This window comes from Telopea speciosissima, chromosome 1 (genome assembly GCF_018873765.1).
Source record: "Telopea speciosissima isolate NSW1024214 ecotype Mountain lineage chromosome 1, Tspe_v1, whole genome shotgun sequence".
Classification (NCBI taxonomy): Eukaryota; Viridiplantae; Streptophyta; class Magnoliopsida; order Proteales; family Proteaceae; genus Telopea; species Telopea speciosissima.
In genome coordinates this window covers 9,448,501-9,470,439 of record NC_057916.1, presented here as the reverse complement: position 1 = coordinate 9,470,439, position 21,939 = coordinate 9,448,501, and the positions used below count along the sequence as shown (strand labels likewise).

Here is a 21,939-nt window from a genome sequence, read left to right as displayed (position 1 = left end):
TTTCAGGAGATCCAATTGTCGAATCTTGACGTGCCATATATAGTCGAAAAGGTGTTTTCGAGTATTATCTAATGTTGTAAAGATAAATCATAAATTTAACCAAAAAGACAGTTAAATCTATGTCCAAAGCGGAGTTACCATAGAATTAGGGTTTTGTAAAATAATGGTTAAACAACATCGTCTTCACACCAAAGTTTAGGATTAACATTTTTATAATAAAATAGGGGAAGGTATTCGTACACGAGAGATTATTCCATCAACTCCATCAAACAAGGGGTGCAGGGCTTTTATGTCATTTTAGATTGGGCTAGAGGAGCAGGAGAGGGGTGGTGGTCAGGGGTTATTGAAGAATTTTGAATTATAGAAGGAGAAGGAGAGTTGGAAGTTTGGATTGTTGGTGGAACCTGAAAATAAATTTGAAATAGGAGAGTTTCAGTAAATATAGATTAAGTTTAGGTAAATATTAGTAATTGCGGCTTGATTTCACAAAAGAACAAAAAGAGAGGCGAATCACCTCCGTTCAAAAGAACTAAAAAAAGAAAAGAAAGATGCCAATCTCCTTCCATTCTTTAACAATTATCTTAGCAAAAAAAAAAAAAAAAAGGGACATAAAACAGGCATCCGAAAATCGAGGGCCAGACGAGAGAGAGAGAAAGAGAGAGAATACGATGATGAGAAACCATGGGAGCGGGGGATTGGGAGGGGGAGGAATGCAGAAACTGAGGTTCCTAATGGCAAATCCGAAATCTGGTCGTTGTGTCAGATTTCCTACGCGATCTCTGCGATTTTCCGACGAATTTGCAGTTTTGGGTCTGACTCCTTTTGCCTCTAAAGCCGATGTTAAACAAGCCTACAAGCGATTGGCTCTCAAGGTAAATTAATCCTTTCAATCTCCCAATCGATCCATTCCTCCTTCGTCTTCGTTCTCCCCTCTCTCCTGATGTTTTTCTTTTTGCCTTTTTCTGTGTTTGAGGATTTCAGTATCACCCAGATGTGATGAAAGGGGAGAACCTACACGTGAAACAGGACATTTTCAGGGAAATTAAATCTTCATACGAGGTAAATGAAATCTGTTTTTCCGTCTGTGAATTTTTTTTTTTTTTTTTGGGATTAGGATTTGCGTTTATATGAATTAGTACTGCTCTGGTTTCCTCTTCTTCACTTTTTTGTGTTTAAGAAAATGAGAATTTTCTTTTTTTTTTTTTTTTTTTTTTAAATATTTGGAAAATCATTTTCTTCAAAAAAAAATTTTTTATTATTTGTTTTCCTGGACTGGATTTACTTAGAATTGGTGATTTTATGTGGATATGAATTTGATTTGGATCCTGAAGAAACAATCTGAACCAAAGCCATAGAGACCCATCAAAGTCCTTTACTTGGCATCGGAGTTTTGTCATGTTTACATCTTTTAACTCTCTCCCATCACACATTTACACCCAATGATTACATGTTTGTTTCGGATTTGGGTCCTCTGTAGCGCGATAGGGTTTGAATTTTATAGCGCACCATCTGACGGCCTATAGTGCTCGGGCATGCAGTCCAACACATAGGCCGGGTGTTAGACTGTGTACCCAAGCACTGTCGGATGTTGGATGTGCACTACACAAAGGAGCCCAACGCCTTTGTTTGGACCCTATATTTGGTGGATATATTTTCCAAACCACATTTTTTTTCTTCATGGTTTTCAGCTTTCATACCTTCTTAAAAAATAAAAAAAAATAAAATCATACCAACTTGACATACCATGTGACAAAAGAATAAGAACTGCCAGTGCAATCGAGACAAAAAGAGGATCAAAATGACCAAAATCTACCCCATATTTGACGAATTATCGATGAACAGAATCTCCCATGCATCTACCCCTTTCTGATGGTGTCTAGATGGGATTCTCTATAGAAATTTATCAAATTTGTTGGCTAATCATTGTTTATAAATATACGACCTTAGTATTGTTTTTAAATTGTTTCTTTGGGGTAGACTTCTTTTGATTTTTTAACATCTTTTAAGATCTACCATAAAATTTTAGTAGATGATGCTAGACAGCATATCTCCAAGTGTTAATTGGACTTTTTGAATTGTGTATATGTAAAATTTTGTACTCCATCTCAACCATAAAGGTGACCATTCTTTTTAAATTATTTTTTTTATATATATTTTCAACCATCAAAATAAAAATAATAATAGAGGTTTCTCATTTAATTTAAAAAAAAAGGGGACAGATGGGTGATATAGCAATTACAATCTTATTCAATAAGCTTAATACAGATCAGGGTTTAAAATCTAGAAATCGTGGTCTGGATCAGTCGAATGATCCAGATCAAAATCGGCAAAAAATCGGTCGATCCGATCTGGATAGGGCAGAATTGGGATCGATTGGCCTTGACCAATTCGATCCAATCCGGATTGGCCGATGCTATTTTTCAAATCCTGCTACAGATGCCAAGCTATATTAGAGTCATCATATAAGTGAATGCAGAACTAGCATGAAACCCTGTTCCAACTTTATAAGAATCAGTCCCAATTAATGTTTATTGATTTGCTGTTTCATATTTTTAGTTGTTTCCAATGAAATCAATAGTGATGGGATCCACTCTTGAATACAACTCTTCATGAAGGGTTTTGGGGGTTCTCAATGGGACAACTTCTTTTCTATTTTTTATTTGGGAAAAAGGAAGCTTCTTGGTCGCATGGCTCCTGCGCCTAGGGTCTTAGACACAGGAGTGTGTGAAATTACTGTCTCATTCTTTATTTAAGTAAAAATCTCAATAATGTTGATGCCCTTATGCATGCTCTCATTGGCCCTGTGCGGGTGTAGGGGCTACAAACAGCAATCTCTTGCTCAATTTTTTTTGAGGGCAAGAGGTCACTACTTGGTTCTGTAACCCATGGCATGTACTAGCGTGAGGGCCAATGAGAGTGTGCACAGGGGCATCAACATGGATGAGATTTTTTATTTCACAGAGGGCAGGATAATAATTTTGCATGCTTTTATGTATAGACACAGGATCCAAGTGACTAGAAAACCTTCTTTTCCCCCATATTATTATTATTATTATTTTTTTTTAATTTTCATATTTAGGTTTCAGGAAAAGTTTCCGTCAAACCCATAACTAAAGGCGTATTCGAAGTTTCCATGCTCGTAACTAAAGCTTTATCATTATATGATGTATTTTGCTATTATATTGACAAATTTAGTGGCTTATGTCTATCATATATATGATTTTCCTTTAGTTTCTCAGGTGTTCCTATTGGTTCCGCTTAGTTACAAGGGAAATTAAAGGGAAGGAAAGTAAAAATTTTAAACCTAAAAAAGAAACTTTGCTACTTTGCTAATTATTATCCAACATGATTGTTTAAACTACTAAATTTTTTATCATATTTAGTAATAATGCTTTTACATGTAAAATTTTATCTTATTTTTCAAATCCAAGAGATTTAGATGCAAAATAAAAATTATTTTTATGATCAAATATAAACAATAGAATAATTTAGAATTAATAATATAATCATGTGGAATAATGATTACAAAAGTTTCTTTTTTTTTTAGGTTTGGTAAGTTTTCACTCTCCTTCCCTCTAATTTCCCTTGAAATCAAACAGAGTCGTTTTTAATGATAAAAGAAAGGTTCATGCCCAGTGCATTTTCCTTGATTTTTTTAAACATTGATCATCTTTTTATATTGACAAATTTAGTAACCTATCTCTATCACATGTTCTAAAATATATATATGATTTCCGTTTGATCTCTTAATAGTTTCTTATTTGTAACAATAAGCGAAGAAAAGTTCTTACTAAGCACACTTTCCTTGAATTTTTTAAAAAAGAAAAATTTCCTCCACACAATCTTAGGGTTCACAAACCCTTATAGAGTTTTAGTATATTCCCCAAAATATACTCTCGATACCCTCACATGCATGGGACACCTTGTTTTGAAAGCGTGACACAACCCTTACACCTTTATGGGATTTGAAGCATGTAAAGCTTTTGTTCCTCCATAAATGTCATATCAGTTTGAAATTTTACTTAATATTTATTGACATGGGCAATATGTGAATTAAATTTGGACTTCTTTATTATTTTTTTTAACTTTGAATTTTGAATATGAAGCAGAGCTTGATGGATAAGTTTGAAGAAGAAGAGCAACAAGTTCAGATGGACTACTATGACGAATACGACGAATGGGATGAATGGATGGGATTTGAAGGAGGCATGCCCATGGTTTATAATTCATCCTAAGCCTCAAAGACATGTTTGCAGCATAGGATGCAAGCAATCCTCACAAAATATTGCATCTTAAATTCTTCTTCAGTGTAATTTGTGTAAATATTGAGAAAAAAAAGGACAAGGAATGTAATACTGAAGAGTGCTCTGTGTGTGTCTCTCTCTCTCTCACACACACACACACACACACACGCACGTGCAGACAAATGAACATGTGCAAAAACAACTAAAGACATAAACAATGAATGTAACTATAATATCGATAGAAAATCTATGAACCATATGGTTTAGAACTTTAGATAGGTCATGAAATTTGATATGTAAACAATCCAATGAATACTCTTCCTATAAGCAATGAAGAGTTGACTATATCAGTCTTCATTCAATCAATGTGTTGATAAAACATCCATTAAAAACCTGATTTTCCAACTAAGCAATAAATAATAGCAAGAGTCAAAATGATCAAATTAGCAAAGAAATAGCTCCACTGGTTGACACAATAAATAAAAGTTGGTGACATGCTCAGTATTGTGTGATTAAGACTGATGACTACCTAGATAAGAACTAATATAAAGTAGTTTATGGCAATAAAAGAGAGAGGGGCAGGGCAAGAAAGGACCCAATAACCAGAAAGGGAAAACATCAAACAATCAAGTATCCACCAAAGCTAAAAGCAAAAGAAGCAATTCTTTAAGCTATCTCCACAACCTTCCTCTCTCAAAAAATAAAACCAGAGTAGAAAAAGAAGCTTAGACAGAACCAGTATCTTCGATTTAATAAAAAAAGAGAGGAAGAACCAATATCCAGCAAAATATTGCACAGAGTCCAATCCCCCACCTTTGATATTTGGGAGTTGGGACCAAGGATTTGGTTATACCGGATCTACTTTTTTTTTAATCTTTAATCCCACCAATACAGGATCAGCCAAGAATCAGTATCGGCAACTAATTGGACGGTTCGATACCAATTCCTCAAACCATGGTTGGAACAACAGCACAAGAATTAAATCTCAAGTTCTTATGAAAATAAAACCAAATCAACGAAGAAGAAGAAGTTCTCTCATTTATTTCAACTTTCTTACAAAAACAGAATAGAGTCAGCAATCATGAGTCATAAAAAGTTGAAGGATTTTCATTATGTTAAGATATTTTGCTTAACATCTCTGTTTGGTTGCAAGGGAAATGCAAATATTTCCTTGAAAAGTGAAATGTATTTCACAAGAAAAGCCATTTTTAGTATTTGGATTGCAAAGGGAAATATAAATATTTTATTGAGAAGTGAAATATATTTATTTTACAGGAAATACAAATGTTTCACTTCACTTCACTTCCCTCCCAACCAAACAGAGCCAACGGTATATTCCTTAATGTCAGCATCAAGTGCACGATATTTTGATGCTTGAATATAAGGGTGTCATTTTACCACAAAAACGTATATATATAAGGATGTCAGCCTCAGTACCAGTGCGGGAGAGTTGCGGATGCCCACTTCTACACACCATTAGAATTGTGGATTGAGAAATTCATGTTGATAAAAAAGATGGAAAAGACTGTTAAGTGGATTCTCTTGGAATTTTTAAATCAAGTAGATTTTCTTGGAATTTCAATTTTCTTACAAATAAAGATTCAAAATGTGTAAGAGCCTTAGAGTAGGGGTGCAAGTTTGGCCCTGTCAGCCCTAACCCATTCTGGCCCGTCCTGAGCCTGAACAGTGCCTGAGCTGAGAGATACCAGTCCCTAAGGGCGGGGGTCAGGGCTGAAAATTTCTGGCCCTGAGTTGTTTTAGTTTCAGTTTAGGTCTCCATTGAATCACCAAATGAGTAATAGTTAGATCCAAAAACATGACTCTTAATGAATATCAACCAAATCATGGAACATTCAACTCACATGAGTGCACAAAAGCTTAATCATTTTTCTAAAATAGACCATCTCAGAGGCTCAGACTGCCACAATATATTCGTTTCATGTCATCTTCCAGCTAATATCTATTCATTGGCACCAGAAGAAATCAATACCAATAGCCCCAACAGTAGAGATTCTCCATTAATAAAAAAAAAATATATGTATCTTGACCATTAAAGAAAGAGATGCAAAGATCAAATGATGGTAGAAGATGTTCTGTTCATGTAATGGACATGGAATCAGAATCCATGGCATGCCAAGGTGTCTAACTTGGTCATATAATAATACCTGAACTCAAAAGATTAATGAAAAAAAAAAAAAAACCTCAAAGTACTAGTTGCATTTTGCATCAATATATATCAATAGAGGAGGGCATAAATATATAATTGTCATCCAAGCATTGCACAAGGCAAGACAGATTCAATATTGTATATGAGATATACATACATGTCAAAACCAGGACATGATAACAAGAAACCTGAAGTGTTTTCGAGAATCAGAGGGGTGATAGAACAGTGTGTAAGATATTGATCCACTACCCACTGAGAAGAGCCACCAAGCGACAATGTCTGCATAAATAAAAACAGGACATGATAGTAAATTTTGCATGGAAACCTACATATGATACGAGCTATTTCTTGAAATTTTCCATTAAAAATATTCAGTAAATTTTCTAACGTGTGCAAGTGAGAAAGGATTATGTTGGCTGGCCTGATTGAACCCTACTTTTCACAGCCTGTCAGCATAACAAGTCCAACTCATATAAGACCAGTTATACAGTAGAGGTAACAATATTGTTTGTGCTTTGTGATATGATGCATGCCCACTTGCTGATAACATCAAATGATCAAATCCCACAGATTAGATTAACCCCACTAGAAATTATACACAACTTGTGGTGCATCTGACTTGTTGGGATGGACTTTAGCTACAAGGTCAATTAATTACAGAAATTTGGCCAATTTACTTCCATCTCAATCAAATGAATGTCATACAGAGGATGAAATGACAATTTTGAGAACTGAAGCACGCGTACGGTGTTTTGCCAGGGAGGGGAAGATACAAGAACAGAAAGAATATCTAGAAAATATGCATAGAACTGTTAACTAACAAATAAGTCAATTAACAACCTCATAAAAATTAAATATAAAACAGAAGCTACTATAACGAAGCACTTAGTTACATACAGGAAAACTGTGAGACTATACTCCAGCAACTGACCTTGTAGAACTTATCTTTCCCTCATCTATAACACAACAGGTTTCATCTCAAACTCATGACAGGCCAAGGAGTCACCCCAGCTGCTGGCAGTGAAGGTCGTAGTGCTATTGGAGCACGACGAACAACTGAGAATGCTTCATTAAGACGTGCAGCACGGACCATGAACTGAGACACCTTCTGCAGATTTAAGAACCATCAGAAAAGGAAACAAAAGCATAAATGTTTCACCTTCCACTTTCAGAGATTCTTTAACCAAGAAAACAGAAGCACAAAGGTAAACTGAAAGGACATCAAGCATTATTTCATGTAAATGTAGAACTGCACAGAGCAAGAGGAGTCAGAAGCGACAAAAAAATAGTAAACCCAAGGAAGATACAGCGTAAGAGCAGAACATAGAAAGAGGCCACTTGAAACACAAGCCAAAATACATCTACACCATGTGCACCATCATATAATCCTTCCAATTAATTATAGGGAAAATTGACTAGATCTATGAGATAAGAAAATTAATTACAAAACAAGTAAGTTTGACTTTGTCTTGTAAACCGACTTGTTTTGTAATTTTTTCCCCTCTCTCTTAGATCTAGGACATTGCCCCTTAATTTTTATATTGTACAATAAACATTCAACAGAAAACCAATACCCTTTCATAAATCATAACAGAAGGATGCTCCGAGTTCCCAATTTGACATTTCCTGCTTTAAGATGATAATTATTTTTATATGATTACAACAAAAGAAAGACTCTAAAGGGGAAATTTGCCCAAGCTTTAGCCTATCTCTCCCACCTGCAACCACTCACCTGTCATTCCCTGCCCCCATCTAAATAAATAAATAATGAATACAAAAATTACATAAAAAATAGTGGCTCCCACGTGACACTTTTTGCAGCTTTAAAACAATTTACTCTTATATAATTACATGATTACCATGAAAGAATGACTGTTGGGCATGTATTGTAGCAACGACAAACTGCAACAACACGTTAAGGTCATGATATACAGTTTGTAAGAGGAAGATACACTTTGAAAAAGCATTCCATGCTTCCAAAATTTCAAGTCTTGGTCAAGATAGAAGCTAATAAACAGCAAATTTTATAGCCTCTTTCATATGTGTAAATGAATCCGTCACATTTTTCCTACTTCTACCAAATATGCTGAACAGAATGCCATATATTTTAAATACTTAAACAGAACATTAAACATTTTAAACAAATGGGAGTGATCTTTCAACTTCTCCATTAGGGTTTCGACGGCGAGTTGAAGTTCAGAGTCGGAAAATGAACAGCTCATTTGATGGATTTGAGAAGTCGAGAATTGACCTCAGTAGCCGTTGAGTTCATTGCCTTCTCGATTGACGACCTCACCTTCCCATCCCCAACTCCCAGACGAACCAACCTGAAATCCCTCAATCGAAAAATTTCCAGCCCTGGTGGGGATTGCAAAGGGTCCAATTCTGAAACAAAGAGAAGTGAGAGGGGGAGGGGGAGGGGGAGGGGGGGGGGGGAGGAGAAGGGCAAGAAAATTACAAAAATGGCCTCTAAAAGAGGTTGTAGGTGATGTGGCCAAGGGCAAAGAAAAGATTGATTTATTCACACTGTAAGTCCATCCCTGAAAGTGCATAATTTTTTAACATGGAAATTTTATTCATCTCAAAGCAAAAAACCCCAGAAAACTCATATGACTTTCCTTAGAAGAAAAAAAGGAAAACGGAACATGAAACACCTCAAAGGCTCAAACAAAGCCAGTATTGACATTGAACAGAAAGCAGAGTTCCAAATTCCAATTACAAATCATCCATATTATCAATAAATAAATAAATGAGAAAATTTCTTAGATCCACTAGATAAGAACGGAAATTACAAGATAAGTGGTTTTCAAATTTGTTTTACATCCACTACTTTCTATTTTAAAAAGATTTACTTAATCCCCAAAGTTAGTACTCATGCCACACAAAAATAAAATAAAAGCAAACTTCCCAATAAATAAATAACCAATAATCAACAATTTCCACAGATAAAGAAGAGGAAAGGAATAATCAAGCATGACAACTAAATCATAATTTACCAGATTGCCGTTCATGCAATCAACATAAAAGAAAGAAAAAGGGTAGATCTTTAAGAACAACTGACCTTATCCTCCACAGTGATCTTAAGCGGAAAGGCCCGGGTCCTTCTCTTCATCTTGTACAATCTCCTGCCTAGGATAACAACACCCATCATTGCAGCAGCTAAAGAGAGAGACACAACAGGACTAACCCTGAAAACACAGAATTTCAGAAGCTCAAAAGGAAGCTTCCACCAAACAATCTTCTTCTTCCCTTCCTCTCCTGCTTTCGCCTCTTCCCCCGAGATGGTTGCCACTCCAAAAAATTCACTTCCCTCTGGTGCAACCTCCATGATCGCACCTGAATTCGACCCATTTAGCCCCTCTGGTACAAATTCAGGCTCGTAATCACCAGAGACTGAGCCAGAGTCTCCCTCAGTGTTCTCAACCTTCGCAGGAGAGGATCCATCTCCACCAGAATCGGACCAAAACTCGCCCGAATCCATGCTTTTAGGTTCAGTTCGTTTGCTTTCTCCAGATTCTTCAAAACCCACTTCGTCTCTCACATCACCACAACCCAAATCGTTTTTCCTGGAAACCGATTGTTCACTGCTCGAATCCGACCAAAATTCCCCCGAATTCTTATGCGCAAGCACGATTCCTTCGAAACCCACTTCTCTTTTGGCATCATCTCCATGCCTAGGCTCCGAACCTGGATCAACCCAGCTCGGATTATCAGAATCAACAGAAACCTCCTCACAGAGATCACGTTCGGAGACTGTTCTTGCGTATCTCTTCTCGGAATGCAGAGAAAAGTAATCAGACATGATAACGCCTTCAGAGTCGCCTTCGATTTCAACGAAATCCCTCGGACTCTCAAGGGTAACGGGTGATTGGACAACACCCAGCAACTCCCAGTCCTGAAACTCGCCAAGTTCTTCCATGCCGGCTTATCGATGAAACAACATAGAGACCCTTAAGTCACCTTTAAACAAAAAAAGGTTCAAACAACAAAGAGAGAATCGCAGAGTGGATCGAAGACTTTCTATCCTTTTTCTTCCATCAAACGGAAACAGATATCCTCTCATTCAAAGGCACGGAGAGAAAGGGCAGAGAGGGAGACAAGTGTCAGTGTCAGTGTCACTGTTCACTTAATCACTACATTTTTAAAAAAAATTTGGTAAATACTTCACTACATGTAATATACTATACTGATAAGAAGTAGGGTCATATTAGTTAGCAAAAACCGAAAAGAAAAAAAACAGAAACGTAAACGACAAAAAAATTTGTACATGAAATGAACTATCAAATAAAACAATAAAAAAACTGAAAATTGTAATATTCGAAAAATTGATGTTACAAGTTTTAAACGCGGATTTAAAAAAAAAAAAGAGAGGCACTATTCACATGAAAATTGTGCATTTTTTTATTTTAAAAAAAAGCATTATTTTCATTAAAATTGAGGACTTTTTTTACTTAAATTTCTACTTCTAATTAACATCGAAAATTAATATATATATATATATATATATACATCACAATCTATTGTAAGTTCGTATACATGTCATGTAATATCATCTAATATCAATTCTCAATTCATACACAATAATGTCTAAAATCTTTTTAAGCAATGTGGTTAGGCTATGATGTTGTTCATTGTTGTTAACACAATCAACACACTCATGGAATAATGCATGTTCGGTTAGAATTGGGACTTGAGAGTCATTGCTTTAGAAACCCTTTTTAATACATGATCAGCTTGTAGTTTGATTTCGGGTTTCATGCATTGACTTGGAGTTGAAGGTGATATCATGAGAAATGAGCCACTGCCAGCAAATCTTCCTTCTTTATTTCTCACAAACTTATAGATAAGTTAGCTTTACCCTCTACAGCTCCGTACAATACAACCCTTGCATAATCGGTAGAGCTTTCGTTTTGATATGTCGTCATAGGTTAAAAATGTTTAATCCATTAAATTTCTCTATTTCATACTTAACAGCAGAGACATGTACATCCATTGTGACAACATACCTGTAACTAGTTGACTCTAATATCAGTTTTTAGAGAATGGCCTAAGATGTGGCGGAGGTGAAAAATAAAAATTCTCTCACACTAACCTAGAACACCTCCTACTTCTCATAGAGAAATATTACAAGATATCAAAGAAGGTTCTCTTCTTCTATGTTCTATATTGACTTGTTCTATCTCACCCCTTTATGGCTTTATATAGAAGAGTCTGGGATGAATAGTACCCAATGGTGCCATGAACAGTATTCTATATAGGCCCCACGTGTTACTTGACACTCTATGCATTCTTTGGCGCGAAGGTTAAGGGCACATTAAACAAAGTAGATATGGGCCTCAATTAACGAGGAAGAGAGGGACTTGCACTCATCACATCGAGGATGAAATTGATCAGAATTCAATTGGAGCCATTATGTGTAACAGTGATAGGAACTCTTTCCCATAGATGATATTAATAACCCTCTCATTTCATTCGGCCCACTAAAACAAGCAAGGCCTGGTAGCCCAACCAAAGTTCCTCATTATCAACGGTGTCTGATCCAACCTATTCATTGGTTGTAGAGGTGGCAAACCCAGCCATGTGTACACAGGCAACACAAAAAGAGAGTTTGGGGATTTTTTTTTCTTGTGGGGAGGGGGGGGGGTGTTGCAATTGGTGATTCTCATAGCTATGGATCTGTCACTCAAGATATCCAAATTGTCCACAACGGGCGCCTTGCCCGAGTGGGGATAAGGCGACCATTTATCGCCTTACTGTGTCTTGACAGTAAGATCGGGCCGGACAGTTCGACAGTAGAGGATCCAAATTGCAATACCAACTGATAATAATTTTTTAACCATATTTGCTTTTTAACTCAAGAAAATCTAAAATAAATACCATTTATATGCAGTTTTTATTTACATGCACAACCTATTAGAAAAACTACAGTTCCGCTACTCGATGTCCCCAGTTAAGTGTGAATTGTCCCAGATACAGGGACAAAAGAAAACAATTACTGAAAACAGATAGTATCACACAAGTAAACCCATGAATCGTTACTATTATCAACATACTATCCAAAATCATTTCCAGAGATGAAGATACAGGAAGGTCAAGGTACAACACCAAGATCCTTGAAGTATTCATGCTCGAGAGCACTCCGCGCTGTAATTCTTCTACTTGGATCCAAGCAAAGCATTTTCTGGAAAATTACAGGGGCATGTCTAAGTAATGGCAGCAACAAGTATTCAAGTACCTCAGTCCTTGAGCCTGAAAGATAACTATATCCTTTTTATCAGAAAAATATTACTGATAAGATTCTGGGTACCAATCAGAGGTGTCACCCAAAATAATTCAATAACCACCATGCCGTCCAGATCTTAGTCACGCGGACTTAGCTTTGGCACTCTCAGCAAGTTGTTAGTGGATCTTATACCATTCAAAAAGGGTAGACCATGTGCCCTTTTGCCAGAAAATCTCTCCTTGTGAATGGTTAATAAAAGGTTCTGGAGAAAACACTAAAGTGCATCCAATAATTTCCATCACACTATAAGCTTTGCCTTTCCTATTTATTCTACAGTTGTACACCTCAGTTGAACTAGTCAAAGAAGTTTTATACTTTCATGCAACTTTGCTTTCAATATATCAAAAAATTTTAAACTTACAGAAAGGAGATCAACTCCAGCAGGTTCAAGATTTGGGACCATAGTTGCCAGATCCTGCACCATGAAGACATGTTTTAAATCTCTTAATATTATATATTCTGAAATTATCTTGCTAAAAGAATGACAGCTGTTAAGGGTTTGAGTACAAATATCCAAGAAAATAGCAACCACACAATAAACCCAATCACCTAATGGGGCCACTTGGGGAAGGCAGACTTGAAGTCGGGCAACGAAGTCACTCCAGGCCATGTTTCTTCATTCGGAGTGCCCATATATCTTCAGACAGGAGACCACTTGTGAATATGAAACACTAGGAAGGATAATAAATTAAAAATACAGGCACTAAATATCAATAAGAAGAGATATATGCACCAAAATAGTGTAACTATAAGTAAGCAATAAAACCTGAAAATCTTGAAAAGTTCATCAATCTCAGAATCCCCAGGGAACAAAGGGCACTGATTCACCATCTCAGCAAATATACAACCCACTGACCAGACATCTACCGGAGTAGAGTAATGGCGGGACCCGAGGAGGATTTCTGGTGCTCTATACCAGAGGGTTACCACCTGGAAGGAGGATTATGAAAGTATAAGAGACATAGAACAAAAGAATCAAAATGGAACGTATTATGCATTTGGTAGGTACTGCAAATCTGAATTGTCTATGTAGGAATTGAGATACACCATATACCGGGTAAAGTTCGTGCACAAACATTTAGAAAAAGGTTCTGCCAACCTTAGACATACAATGCACCTGTATAATAGTTCAACTCTGTACTCTAGTTGCTCTTGAGAAATCAGAAGTCTAATAACATGCCTACTTTCAATATTTTCTGAAAAGCCCTCAAAAGAATTTCTTTTGCAAAACATAAAAAAATTTAACGAAATTTTATCACATTTTGCAATATTCCTCCAGTTGTTTGAGGCTGTGCTGCCCCATGGTTAAAGATTTTATGCAAAACAATCTGCAGACAAGATACGAAATAGGAGTACACCTGGGAAAACGTGGTACTTCACTTTAATATAAAATATGACGATTGAATTGCTTGCAGTTGGCCACTCATGACCAATTCTGAGGGAGACGCAGCAGCTAAATTCCAGTTTCAACGGCTACTGTTTTCTTCGATTGTTGGGTGTTATGTCAGAGTGGAAATGTGGTGGGGTTTTATCTGCTGGCTATGTCAAGGAGGCACAGGAGCGAATCATACATGCCCATGTACCTTCATACAAGATCTCATTTCTTCTATTAGCATAAATGCCTCATTACTTCTTGCTTCCCAAAACAAGTAAAATTTAAAATAAGTATGAGTATGACGATTGAGAAGAAGTTACCAAACTGAAACTACAAATAATACTCAAACCACAATGAACAATAATCAGGTTCCATTGCAAAAGAGAGCTAAGAAATAGTTATCACTCTTAATACATAGATGCTAGGTTAAGAAGAAAGCAACAAAAAGATAGAAAGACCAGAATATAGAATGCAATGTACTCTACCTCATGAGTAAATGTCCTGACTGGAATACCAAATGCCCTAGCTAATCCAAAGTCTGCAAGCTTCAATGCATTGGTGCGGAGATCTATTAGCAAATTTTGAGGTTTCAGATCTCGGTGGAGAACTCTATGAGAATGGCAATATGCAATTCCACGAAGAATCTGATAGAGAAACGTCTGAGAAGGAAAGTAAAATCACCTCATGAGGTTTAAAAACAAGTACCCTAATAGCATAATCATTTAAATACTAGTTAGTCCAGAAAAAGTGATAATTGTACACTAGCATGGTTCTAAATCTCGGTTTCACAAGAAACTGAGATGAAACTGATATGTGGTACCAGTTTGTACCTGGTTTCGACATGTTTCAGCCATATTTTGGTAGTTTCGACCTGAACCACCCATATAAATTCACTTATCCCCATTGAAACTTGACGAAACCTGGGAGTTTCGACCTAAACCTAGTTGAACCACCTTCTTTATGCCAAATATCATTTAAGTAAATGTTCCATTTACGTAAGATATTTTTCATAAATAAGCAAATACCATTTTAAAAACACTCAAAATGGTACTTGTTGGATTCAAATGGGGCGTATTTGCTTATTTATGAATTATATCTTCAGCAAATGAAATATATACAACCACAAGTATCATTTTGAGTGTTCTTAATGCAACACTAATGCATGGATTGGGTTCAAAATGTCAAAAATTGGTAGCACAACAAAAATCAGGGCAAAAAAACAACTTCTGGGCCTCGAAACCAAGGTTTCGAGTTGACCTGGATAAAGTACCAGGTTTTGACCGAGATGTGGTCGAAACATAGCATATTTCGGTTTTGGGGCTGGCCGAAACTAGCCTCGAAACCGAGATTTAGAACCTAACGTATTTGCTTATTTATGAATAATATCTTAAGTAAATGAAATATATACAACCACAAGTACCATTTTGAGTGTTCTTTATGCAAAACTAATGCATGGATTGGGTTCAAAATGTCAAAAATTGGTAGCACAGCAAAAATCAGGGCAAAAAAAAACAACTTCTGGGACTCGAAACCTTGACCTGGAGAAAGTACCAGGTTTCGACTGAGATATGGTCGAAACGTGGCATATTTCGGTTTCGGGGCTGGCCGAAACTAGCCTCGAAATCCAGATTTAGAACCTTGTACACTGGTTGGGAAGAAACTATGATTCATGAGTATCATACTAAGCATGCAATCCTGCAGCTAACCATAGAAGGTGAGCAATACAACCACCTAGACTTTTATTTACTTCTTTTCAGTAATGGCAAATTCCCATTACAAATGTACACCAAATCTCACAATGTAGCAGTTGAATATGTTTGAAAAAGTAAAGTTTTTTCTTCAAACCATAGTTGTGAAGGCAACCCAAGGTGGAGGGACACCTAGGCAACAAGGCGCTCTAGTGTTTTTCCAGCGTTACATATAATTTAACCTCCATTGAAAGACTGACCGATAGTTCATAACAAACTAGCAGTAAAAACCAGCAGCTACATATAAATAGAACAAAGAAAATATTATAGTAATTCAAATCAATAATATTTGATATGTCACATATGACCAGAATTGATTCTAGCAGAAAATTCTATAACAGTATAACCTAAGAGGCAGAAACAACACCATAGCAAGGTTTAAGATTCAATGATTCCATGTATGGCAAGCAAAATAATCTTGTACATTGCCAAATAAAAAGGTTAGGAAAGAATCTATATTATATACAAAACAACACAAGGCATCCACCCAGCACCTAGGCGGACCAAGGCGTCCTTGGTCGCCTTACCTACATCCAGTAAGGTAAGGCATCACCTTGACACCCTGAAGTCACCTGGATGCCTAGGCGACACCTTGACAACTATGCTTCTAACAGAATGCAGAAATTTCTACAGAGGGGAAAGATCTCACTCACTTTTATTAAATGCGGATTCTTAGCAAGCTCTGGACACGAATCCATGTGCTTCTTCAAATCCAGATCCAGATATTCAAAAACAAGATACAATCGTTTCTCACTGTGTTCTACATCCTGTAACCTATTATCCAGAATCATTTAATAACTTGCAATGAAAAAAGTCAATTAACACAAGAACCCATCAATACCAACCCAAGAAATAAGTCCACTAAAAAAAAAGCAAAATCACATTCCCAAAACATATATGGATGGCAGTCACTTCAGCTAAATAACATTAACTACATCAGCTAGCCAAAGAGAAACCTCAACTCTTAAATCACTTGAGTTAAAAGCTTCCTAAGGGATAATAACCATTTTAGAATGCCAAACCTTGTTGGATAAAGCGAGCACCAAAGCCTCCCAGACTTATAAAGCCGCTGCCATCTGAAGATTTAACTGTTCAACTTTTTTTCTCTTGCAGAAGAACAATTACTGTCCCTACTCCCCTGAATATTTTTCTTCTAACTCTTTAACTTTTTACTGCAGCAACTTCTTAACTCCCTGTTTCTATCCCAGTCACAATGGTGCCTAACCCTTTCCTGCATTATACCACACTTTCATGTCCCTCAATTCCACTTGCATAACGATTTTTCTCACAATCATCTCCTCCAAAAAAGCCAAAATTGAATTTGTTTACTTACCTCTAGCGCTTCATGTATGACCTATTCAAGGTCGAAGATATTGAAGCCGTTTCGACCCTCAGATATGACAATCTCTTATCTTCCCTTTCCTAACCTTCAGTTTCGTCATATTCACTTTCCCCTCAATATCTTCCCCTGCCCCTTTGTTTTGGATGAGTGATGTAGATCAAAACATGAAGAAAAGGCCAAAACACTGCAGTGTTACAGACCCTTATTTTGGCTTGGTTAGAATATTACTAGAAGAACCGAGGGCGGGGGGGCAGAATAGTATTTTATTTATTGGAGAATTCAAGTCTTTAAGTGAAGGCCATTTTGTCAATTTATTGACATGTTTTTGGACTTCAAGTGCTGGCAGATATTTACCCTCGGTGGGGACCACATGAAGATTTTGGCTATCATCTTGAAGGAGTGAAGATCTTATCTTGTTACTATTTTTATTTCAGTCCAAGTTAATTAGATTAGTTTCTATTTTATGTTGCAGTTTATTAAGTTTCTATTTTCTTCATCCTTTCTCAAGTTGTGTGTGACTTGAAGGGCCGAAGGAGCCTGGCTGTGAGAGCCTAATCCATCTATTCCCCAACCTTCTATTTTCTATCCTCTCCATCTTCACTGTCCCTCCTTCGACCTCTGAGTGCTGCTGTGATATTGTGACTGCTCCATCCATTGAGAAGATCACTCAAGTGCTACTGCTGCTGCTGTTCTTCAATAAGGAGGATCAAATTACCATATTGCTGGCCTGTTGCTGCCCCTGCTTCCAGTCCCAATCAAACCACTGTATCTTGAAGACCTGCACTCTGCTTCCAGCAGGATTTTGAGGACTGAATCACACCCACAAGGGGGGCTACTTGATCCCAGTTCGAGCCCATTCTGTGGGCTGGTTTGCTCTACAGCCTAAACCTTCTAATTCCATCACCAACTCAGATCTCTCCAACCCTTCACCAGATCTTTCTCAAAATTGCAGCAGGAGTTTCATATCCAAAGGACCTCCACTTGATCCAAACTTGAGCCCCAACTGGTGGCTGGTTTGGCCTGCAGAGCTTTACCTGCTATTTTGGTGTTGATGCTATATCTCCCAATTCCACCACTGAAATTGTATGAAACTTTCAGCATAGCCTTCCCTCTCTACAAGCTACACTCGATTCCTACTTTGGTGGTATTCTCTTGGTTGGTTTGGCTTAGAACCCTAACCTGCTAATTTTGAGCTTTGTTACTAATTTGAATTTTGTGGGTTTTTGGGACTAGTACCCTAGTCTTACATTAATGAGCTCCACTCAAATATTGGCAAGACCTTCAGACAACATTGATAAATCATAGGTCAGTTCCCCAGGACTGATGGATTGTTGTTTACCATAACCCTCTCAAGCAAACCAGCCGGATATGCCTCTCACACCCATTTCTTCTGCCAGCCGAAGATTCCCAAACCTCAAAATGTGAAAGCCTAAGTTTATTCAACTACAGGAGCCTACTAAGAAAGTTATAGGAACAATGGTATTTACATAGCAACTGTGGAACTTGGGAAGTGATATGCTTGTATATGGAACAGATACAGTGGAGATGTTCTTTCACATCAAATATGAGAGTAATCTTTCTGTTTCTACATGTCTTTGGCAACCAGATCATTAACTGAACAGTAGAGAGACTGGTTAGGATCAAATCATCAATTAGTTCATCCACTGGTATGTCTTGTCTGTTCATTAAGTCAGAATGGCAACACAAGTAAAAGTAATTAAAAAAATGTCTAAAACCAGAAGATAAGGATGCAATTGTTTAAACTTTGGGGTTGGAGAAGAAAGTTTTAGAACCCAAAAATTACCTTTTTTTCTTGACAGAGATAGTTCTTTTTGAACCATTAATATTTAAAACTATAGTCCAAAATTTGTAATGTTTAGGACCATAGTTAGTAAAGTTCGGGTACGGCAATAATACGGGAATGAATACGTACGGCAATTAATCGGCCTACATGACAATAGTTTGTTTAAAAAAAATCAGGCGCAATAAAACGTGTACGGCACTTAATTGGTACACGTTTAATACGTGTTTTAATACAGTTGCTCTAAAATAGTACGGAGCAAAAATACGGGTTTATCCTAGTAAAAATCAAGGAGAAAACTGATTTTTTTGCAACTAAATTCTAATCTTCTCATGCATTCATGAACACTTAAACCAATATGGCTTTCCAATTTGAAATCATTTCCCATTCTTTTGGATCTCTACATCTAATATTAATTAAGTTTAACCATGTCTATCAAAACAGATGTTGATAGGTAATCCATCAACCACAATCTACCAAAGCAAATAATAGCATGTACCAGTAAAAAAAATAATAATAAGTAGACAACCAATTAATATGGCATTTAATACGATGATTAATACAGAAATTAATGCGGCATTTAGGTTTAGGTTTTAGTTTTTTATTTTGTTTAATTAAATTAAAATACATAAATATGTATTAATACAGCAATTAATACTGCATTTAATACGACGATTAATATGGCTGCTTTTAAAAGTCGTGTACGGGATTAAGCTACCCTATAGAATAGCGTAAGAGTCGGGAATTTGAATTATACGGCCCGGTAAGGTAATTGATGCGCAAACTTACTAACTATGTTTAGGACTAGGAGGTTAATGGCAACATAATCTACAACTAAAATTCAAATAGCAAATTCTGATGATCCAATAATGCCTAAACAAAGTAATTAGGTAAGTCAGAAGCCACCAAAACCCATTCCTAACATGAAAAAGATAAAGTTTTTTGTTAGTTGTAACAAAAGAAAAGGTGTTAAAAAAAACAGAGGAAAAAAAATACAAGCAACAGAGAAAAACATTAGTGATGACAAAAGAGCTTTGAACACCCCAAGCAGGTAGGACAATCTAGGATGCGAAATTTGAGTCTGAAAGATTGCATGACATTCTCCTCAAACTACGATCCCTGCATTCATCCAGTTTCCCTTATAATACACCTGACCTTGTGACATGGTTCGCAAAATTCACCAATATATTCGGAAATTTCGAGAATTTTGAAGTCACTGAGTCGAACCACTAGGCAAAATAGAAAACAGACACTGTATCGACAGAAATAAATGAGATATCGCCGAAATTTTGGTACTGTTTGTACCCTCTCGCCAAAATGATAATGCTAGGTATATATTTACACCATTTTGTGAGTTCTGGTCGACCAGAACTCATTGTTACTGCCTGTTTCAACCTGAAGGAGAAAACTGCTGGAAACTTGAGATTTGGCCACATTCAACAATATCAAGTAAACAACTTTTTCCCAGAAATTATTTTTTGAAAAAATATGATAAATACCTGCTGCTTGGTGATGGGATTTTATATGCCAGACACTGGAGGCCGATCTAGACCTCACGGTGTTGAAAATTTTTTCTGTTTATATATATTTTTATTTTTCTGGTTAAAAAAATATTTTCCTACAATAAAAATGAGAAAAAAAAAATTAAGGTTTATATAAACTAGATGGGGCTCAATTATATATGTGTTAATCATCATTGGCCGATCTACAGTCTCACAGTGTCGAAAATTATTACCTGATGGTAAATAGTTATTTTTAATTTCCAAAAATATGAAAATATTTTTAAAAAAATTAGAAAGGGAAGAATAAGGAAACTATTCTGTTTTGTTAGGGCACTGTTGACCCTCCAATCTGAACCACAAAATCAGCAACTTTGGCCTGCTGCCAATCTGCTGACTTATGATTCAAGACAGGATATGGTCCTGGATAAAGCCGAATTATTGAGCAGAATCCTTGTTGACAACCTAGAATAGTTGGGAGAAATACACTTACTTCAGTTTTTTGCTCTTTTCTATGATTATTACGAAACTTTATTGCTCAAGAAACACAGAGCACAAGAGAAACAATTTAAAGGAGAACAAGCAAAACCATAGTCTAGACAGACAGTTTCAAGATCCATTCTAAATTACTAATGCTAATGAGCGAACAATCTCATTCTTATATGTCCTGGTAAAGAATAGAAGCCATTTCTTTGCCAACAAAGTTACTACTGATGCAACATCAAGATTTCACATATTAAGTCCAGGATCAAAACGATCATAATGGGGAAAGCAATGGTCATTTTGCCACATCTCGAAGGGAAAAAAAAATTTACATCATACATTTTTTTCCCTTCTTTTTATGTAAAACACACCCCACAATAGATAAAGGAATCACTTGGATTTTCAGAAGAACCTGACTATGTTGCCATGCTGCATCTCTTTCAAGAGGGAGATTTCCCTTATTGCCGTGCTAGGGACTCCTTCATCTTCCTGCTCCAAGCGAATCTTTTTGAGAGCGACAGTCTCATTTGTCACACGGTCACGAGCCTTGTAAACCACACCATAAGTTCCTTCTCCAATCTTCTCAACTTTCTCATACTGCCAAATTTTAAAAGTTACAACCCAAGCAAGGCAAAGAAAAAAGAAAATGGCTGCCTTCTCAAATTTTCTCAAACTGCCAGATTCACCATGTGAGGACCCACAACAAACCCAAAAAAAAGGATCTCCAGCAGGAAGGGGGACCCTTTACCTGGTCCATCAAATCCAAACCAAATTGCTTCACTGCACAAAGAAAAACATCAGAAAAATGAGAATGGAAAAAGCCAAAGTCATGCACATGCTCAACTGCAAGGTAAGATAACTGGATGGTAAACCAAATTCAAGAATAATATTAAACTAACAAGACAAGTAGGGAAGTGAATACAACTATCAGCAATCTTAAAAGAGCATACCTAGTGCACGAGGCTCACGCCACTGCGGGGTCTGGGGAGGGTCATAA

At 36.6% G+C, this 21,939-nt stretch overlaps 3 protein-coding genes across 3 annotated transcripts; 1 reads left to right on the top strand and 2 right to left on the bottom strand.

Moving 5' to 3' along the window:
• Positions 1 to 633: 633 nt before the first annotated feature.
• On the top strand, positions 634 to 4,356 carry LOC122668659 (chaperone protein dnaJ 8, chloroplastic). The gene is made up of 3 exons (XM_043865198.1): positions 634 to 872; positions 982 to 1,059; positions 4,110 to 4,356. Exons 1-3 carry the CDS (start codon positions 669 to 671, stop codon positions 4,233 to 4,235), a joined length of 408 nt encoding a protein of 135 aa, XP_043721133.1. The 5' UTR covers positions 634 to 668; the 3' UTR covers positions 4,236 to 4,356.
• Positions 4,357 to 7,361: 3,005 nt separating this feature from the next.
• Positions 7,362 to 10,368, bottom strand: LOC122668650. The gene is made up of 2 exons (XM_043865190.1): positions 9,473 to 10,368; positions 7,362 to 7,519 (listed from the first exon to the last, which is right to left on the bottom strand). The coding sequence occupies exons 1-2, from the start codon at positions 10,328 to 10,330 to the stop codon at positions 7,385 to 7,387; spliced, it is 993 nt and encodes a 330-aa protein (XP_043721125.1). The 5' UTR covers positions 10,331 to 10,368; the 3' UTR covers positions 7,362 to 7,384.
• Positions 10,369 to 13,058: 2,690 nt separating this feature from the next.
• LOC122668655 (cell division control protein 2 homolog A-like) lies at positions 13,059 to 21,877 on the bottom strand. Its single transcript, XM_043865195.1, has 7 exons — positions 21,691 to 21,877; positions 21,355 to 21,539; positions 16,471 to 16,591; positions 14,551 to 14,728; positions 13,461 to 13,623; positions 13,244 to 13,331; positions 13,059 to 13,109 (listed from the first exon to the last, which is right to left on the bottom strand). Exons 1-6 carry the CDS (start codon positions 21,697 to 21,699, stop codon positions 13,244 to 13,246), a joined length of 744 nt encoding a protein of 247 aa, XP_043721130.1. The 5' UTR covers positions 21,700 to 21,877; the 3' UTR covers positions 13,059 to 13,109.
• Positions 21,878 to 21,939: the final 62 nt, after the last annotated feature.

Coding starts and splice junctions, on each gene's coding strand:
- LOC122668655 (XM_043865195.1), bottom strand. Junction 13,624..14,550: donor GACATTTACTCATGAGGTAG/AGTACATTGCAT, acceptor CCTCCTTCCAGG/TGGTAACCCTCTGGTATAGA. Junction 13,332..13,460: donor GAACTTTTCAAGATTTTCAG/GTTTTATTGCTT, acceptor TCCTGTCTGAAG/ATATATGGGCACTCCGAATG.
- LOC122668659 (XM_043865198.1), top strand. CDS start 669: ATGATGAGAAACCATGGGAGCGGGGGATTGGGAGGGGGAGGAATGCAG. Junction 873..981: donor ACAAGCGATTGGCTCTCAAG/GTAAATTAATCC, acceptor TGAGGATTTCAG/TATCACCCAGATGTGATGAA. Junction 1,060..4,109: donor AAATTAAATCTTCATACGAG/GTAAATGAAATC, acceptor AATATGAAGCAG/AGCTTGATGGATAAGTTTGA.
- LOC122668650 (XM_043865190.1), bottom strand. CDS start 10,330: ATGGAAGAACTTGGCGAGTTTCAGGACTGGGAGTTGCTGGGTGTTGTC. Junction 7,520..9,472: donor AGATCACTGTGGAGGATAAG/GTCAGTTGTTCT, acceptor TTAAATCTGCAG/AAGGTGTCTCAGTTCATGGT.